At 31.1% G+C, this 5,721-nt stretch overlaps 1 protein-coding gene across 1 annotated transcript; it reads left to right on the top strand.

The window, feature by feature from the left end:
- Positions 1-223: 223 nt before the first annotated feature.
- Positions 224-5,256, top strand: LOC144419950 (uncharacterized). Its single transcript, XM_078110222.1, has 6 exons — positions 224-707; positions 1,047-1,118; positions 2,439-2,510; positions 2,854-2,925; positions 3,661-3,732; positions 4,962-5,256. The coding sequence occupies exons 1-6, from the start codon at positions 632-634 to the stop codon at positions 4,970-4,972; spliced, it is 375 nt and encodes a 124-aa protein (XP_077966348.1). The 5' UTR covers positions 224-631; the 3' UTR covers positions 4,973-5,256.
- Positions 5,257-5,721: the final 465 nt, after the last annotated feature.

Here is a 5,721-nt window from a genome sequence, read left to right as displayed (position 1 = left end):
ATAGAACATCAGTTGGTTTCGAGGGTAAGAGGTAGCTGATTGAAGATTAGAACCGAAATTAGTTCTTTGAGGCCTGTTTTTTGAGATTTATCTAAGTTATTTTTTCATTATATTCAACTAATTATCAGTTTATATACGTCGCCGCATAGACGTTCTCTTCAGAATAAGACTCCTGTCACTGCTAGGAAATGAGCTATTATACTTTTACTTGGATTATTCGGGATTCGTTCACCTCAGTATTGTCTATTATGCTCTGGGAGACGTGAGATTTGTACTAAAGGTTTTGGGCTGTGATGCCAATACACTGAATTTCCAAACCGAATTTGAGCAAAAGTTATATTATGTCGAGGATTGCTTCGAATTTTACACGATTGAGACAAGGACCTTAAAGCCTTAACTAGTACATTTGTGAGGATGAATATTAATAAATAAATCAAAGATTAGCAAAACAGAAACAAACCAGCATTGTATTTTTCGATGATTTAGCTGAAAAGCGACCTCATATTATCTGTATCTTGCGATAGATTTCTCTGTACTATAATATTAATTTCTAATTTAAATTGGGCTATAATGTTTTATTCCATCTAATCTTAAGAAAAACCATCCAAACGCCTAAACATTCTAGGTCACAATGGCTAAATATTTTCTATTTCTCTGGATGTCGGCTGCGGTAATGTCTATTTTACTTGATCACACATATGGAAAAGGTAGTGATATTATTCTATTTACACCACAAGTTATTTGACAAAGGTCTATTCACTGAAGTTTTACATGAATCCATCAACAGACACAAATTATTTTATAAAAATGAAGGAGATCATAAACTCAACTTACTCTCAAAGTTTTTATTTGTATAACCATCGGAAGCTTTTGAATATAATTCTTACATTTAAACAAAGAAGTCGACTAATTTTATATTCTGCATGAGACAAATCAAATAAAACTGAAACTACCTATCATCAATGCTTTGCTTGGTCAATATTTGTCTTACTAGATTGTTGTAAATGTCTCAGTTACATTTTATTTCCAATTTGTCTTTTACACAGAATGCGATGGAACCAAAAAATGTTATGATTACCAATATTGTGATCAAGATTCGAAGAAGTGTTTCATTAAAGGTTAATGTTTAATATTATGCAATAAAATTTTCAATTTCTACAATTAGCCTAAATCGGTTCAAACAACCAAGATTAATTTCTAATTCACTGCGTATATTCGCATAGCAACATGCGGATCATTTCCAGGCAACAGAATTAGTTCACTAAATCAACTATTAACAAAATTACTGTTGTATCTTAACTTTTGTTTTGTATGTTGATGGTAGCTTGCAAAGTAACGCCCGGATTCTATTTTGAACAAGTTCAACACCTAACCCAAACTCAGAGTCGAAAAAGTATTTAATTTTTTGTCAGAAAAATGTGTGACGAACCACGTGTCAAATTGTTATATTTTGACATTTATTGTATCAATAGACCATTTGTGGTGTTCATAGCTTCGTGCGGATCGCTTTCAGCAACAGCATTGGTTTAAAGGTCAACTTTCAACATGTCGATTGTCGCCACCCAACTTTCGTTCTGTTTATTTTTTTTTCAAGCTTGGGCCCAAATCAAAACAAATTTATAAATTCAACTGTATTTTATTATGTCAGAAATCATTCATTCATCATTCATTCAAAAATATCACGTTATTGAACATTATACATCCATTTATAGGAAATATCCTATGTTTCCATATTCATCGTAATACAATTCGTATATAACTGAAACCATCAAAAGCTAATAATATACCTGCGTAACTGATATTTGTCTTATCCGATTGTTGTGAATGACTTATTATATAGTCACGAAATATTTCTAATTTTTATTTGACTCAGAGTGTCATGCAATACAAATACATTCAAATGTGAGGGTAACGGTAAGTTTTTAATAATATGAAACTAATTTCTTCATATTTCTACACTTATGTCAGCATTCATGCGTGCCGAACAATCAAAAGCCATTTAAAGTGCAAAGAAGTATCAGTAACAGCTGTAATTTTCATGCAACAGAATTAGCTCTTTGCCACAAACTTTAAATTTATACATTAACCTTCAGCTCTTATTCGGTCCTATCAATAAAAAGTCATTTAAAGTTAAAAGAAAAGATTTAAAACGCGTGAAATGCGTATTTGACAACTCTGCTTCGGTCGGTCTTGCGGTGAATTTTCAAGTTTATTCTCCCGTTGGCGTGATCTTAATTTCATCATATCATACTACAAAAAGCATTTGTGTAAAAATACGGAGTCATTATAATTTATGATCAATAAATTTTATATTCTGTATAATATCATTCAGATTTTTAAAACATCGATTATAAATTTTCTGCTTGATTCATACTTATCAAACCAGACTGTTGTGAATAGCTCAGTTTCAATATATTTCTTATTTGTCTTTTACACAGTCTGTTATGTAGACGAAGAATGTGAATATTCAGAATATTGTGATAAATCGTCTAGAAAATGTCAAAAAAGGGGTAAATTTCAGTTTTTTCTTCGTTTTTTTTCTAAGTATTTCTCAGGCCGAAGCGACATAATTTTACAAATTGAACACCGAAACCGCCAACTGCAACAAAACTGTATTTTTTATGTCAGAAATCATTCATGTTTGAATAAGTCAAACTATCGTATTGGATAACTTAATTTCGTTCTGTCTTTCATGAAACTTTCAAATTTGTTTGCATCATATAATACAAAAAAAACAATTTAACACAATATCAATCAGATATGAATGAAACTATCGATCACCTACTTTGCTGGATGGCGCTATTTGTATTACCTGTTTGGTGCCAAAGTATTTCTAATTTGTATTTCACATAGAATGTGATAAAGACGATGAATGCTATGCTGACGAATCATGCAATACGAGTTCCAGGACGTGTCAGGACAAAGGTAAAATTGTAATATTACGCAACAAAACTTTAATTTATACATTCACACTCGACCTTTATCTGGTCTAAGCAATTAAGAAACATTTATAGCACATAGACAGTATTCATAGCATTATGTGAATAATTTTTCTAGTAATTGTATATTCAGTATAATATCATTTAAAGGTAACTGAAACTATTACCCATTTTTCTGCATTTTACCATATTGTTATGAATATATCGATTACGATATATTTCGGATTTGACTTTTACAAAAGCTGTATTGGAGACAAAGAGCATTATGATTATCAATATAAGGATCAATATTTGCAAACATGTCTGGAAAAAAAAAGTCTTAAATAATATATAACGAAACATTCAATCTCTTCAATTACCATCGTCTTTCAACTTATACTAACAAACAAACACTCCTTTGAGTGCACCACATCTATTCATAGCAGCATGCGGATCTATTGTACGAATTGTTGTTCACTATTGTCTCTCAAATATTGGTATGTGTTGTGGCATTATTTTTCCAACTCAACTTCATTTCGTTTGGCCTTTCACAACAATTTTATAAACGTTCTCAAGTTGTAGTGACGTAAATTGAATTATATTATACAACAAAAATCATTTCTCTGAAAATAGAACATTTTTAAACATAATACTCCAATTTGAAAATGTAATGAAATATCCCATATATTCATATATAAGCACAATGCAGTTACAATGTAATTCTAATTGGTATTTTACGCAGAATGCATAGAAGACTATGATTGTGACTCTGGGCAATATTGCCATACAAGATTGTGGAAGTGTCAGGAGAAAGGTAAATACTAATGTTATACGAAAAACCCTTCAATTTCAACGTTTCCCGCATTCATTTGAAGTCCATAGAAAGTGTTCATATCAGCATGCGGATCACTTTCATGCAACAGCATTGGTTCAAAAGTCAACTTTTAACATGTTTATTATTATCTCTCAACTTTTCTTCTGTATAAGTAAGCATATTTCAAACTCAGGCCCAGATCAGAACAATTTTACAAATTCATCCAAATTGGTTCATAAATTGTTGTTTACTATTTTCTCCCAAAATTTGGCAGAGTTTTTCAAACTCAGGCTCCTATCACACCTATTTTTTAAATAAACAGTTAACCCAAACTCCAGGTCCAACTGTATTTCAATATAAAAGAAATGACTCTCATATATGTGTCCACGCGTAAGTCCGGTCCTATAAAAAAATCTAAATGGGTTCTAAAGTTTTTTGTTTGGTTTTGTTTTAAATTAATAAGTCACTGGAAATCATTCTATGCTTTAATTTGAAAGTCAATTAATTCCATATTTAGATTATTATCAATCAGATATATCTTTTTCATTCACTAATTCTTTACATGACCGATATTTAGGGTGTGTCAAAAGTTATTGTTAGCATTTTTAACTACTCACATATTGACAAGAAGATTAACGTAAGAAATAAGGTGTAAATTGGCTGTTCGGCAAGAAGCATAAAAATAGGTAAGGCAAGCTCAGCACCTCCTTAACAGAGAATTTGAAATTAATTCGGCTCTGAATATTTTCTTCAGGCGTCCGCTCTTTGTTCTTCCTGATCTTTGCGCATCAATTACAGATTCAATTTTCATGAATTTACGATAAATTGTTCGTCTTGTAGGAGTCAAATTAATTCCAAATTTTAAATGGGCACTAGATTTGCCTCTTTCATTTATATGCTTTTTTCCAAACAGCAATTTTGTACCTTTTTCATTGGGTTAACCTCCTTGTCATTGTGTGGGCTCATAAACAATGCAAACAATAATTCAATTTTACTAATTATCCAAACTATGTTTTCTGAAGAAATGAACGCTCTATGTTTAGTACGTTTATCCTAATATTGAAACACCCTGTATATGTCCTAACTAATATATTGTTAGAATAATAGAATAATATATACTCTAATTACAGCATATTTAATTTTAGAAATTTGTATTTGAAAGACATGAAATTTTAATTGATTCGAAGTGTTTTTCCACTTTTTTTATTCTGGGTATTGAATTTTCACAGGCTCCTTCTAGAATTGGTGAGCAATCACGATAGAACATTATCTGTTGTAAAAGTGAGCAGGAGAATTTAAAGAAAGTTACAGAAACAGCGGAAGAATCAATGCAATTAGAGATATTGATTTTGCTCTTAATTTGCTAAATGAAATATAATAAAATACTCCACATCAGTAATCGTTGATGGCTTTGTACGGTTTGCATTCTGGTCATGCTAGAGGTTTCAGGCAAACTTGAAACAGCAATATCATTTTTATACAACCAAATGATCTTGTGTATTGTCTAATAACTTTCAATCATCTAACTATATACCACGAACGCGTCGTTTGCAGTTTATTTAAATACAACTTCAGAATATTCAGAGATTCATGTAGCACTTAATATATCCGACCCAAAATAATTGTGACTTTGAAACCGATTGATGACACTGGTATTTTTTAACGACTCTGGCTCTCAATCATTTTGCTTGAAACAAGCCCCTAACCAAGCACTAACGCATGCAGACTACATTTTACATATTTGTTCCAGACAATGCTATAAAAAGCAATTACTTTACTTCATTTTTTTAAACTAAACAAACAGAATAGATTTTGTTTACGATTACGATAACCAATCCCAATCACCGCCGAGAATGGTTGCATATCCCTTCTCCCAATCAGAAATTATCGATAATAATTTTAGAGTTATATGAAAATGATTTACCAACAGTTATTTAATCTGCGCTAATGATTTGAGTTCTGCCAAACTAACTAATTATTATTCTTCTA

Source organism: Styela clava, chromosome 2 (assembly GCF_964204865.1).
Source record: "Styela clava chromosome 2, kaStyClav1.hap1.2, whole genome shotgun sequence".
Classification (NCBI taxonomy): domain Eukaryota; kingdom Metazoa; phylum Chordata; class Ascidiacea; order Stolidobranchia; family Styelidae; genus Styela; species Styela clava.
Note: the sequence above shows the minus strand (reverse complement) of the source record. Positions and strands in the feature narration are given on the sequence as shown.

Bases quoted from the DNA above. Each gene is read 5' to 3' on its own strand.
- LOC144419950 (XM_078110222.1), top strand. From the start codon at position 632: ATGGCTAAATATTTTCTATTTCTCTGGATGTCGGCTGCGGTAATGTCT. The intron at 2,511-2,853 runs GTAAATTTCAGT...TATTTCACATAG, and splicing joins TAGAAAATGTCAAAAAAGGG to AATGTGATAAAGACGATGAA. The intron at 2,926-3,660 runs GTAAAATTGTAA...TATTTTACGCAG, and splicing joins CAGGACGTGTCAGGACAAAG to AATGCATAGAAGACTATGAT.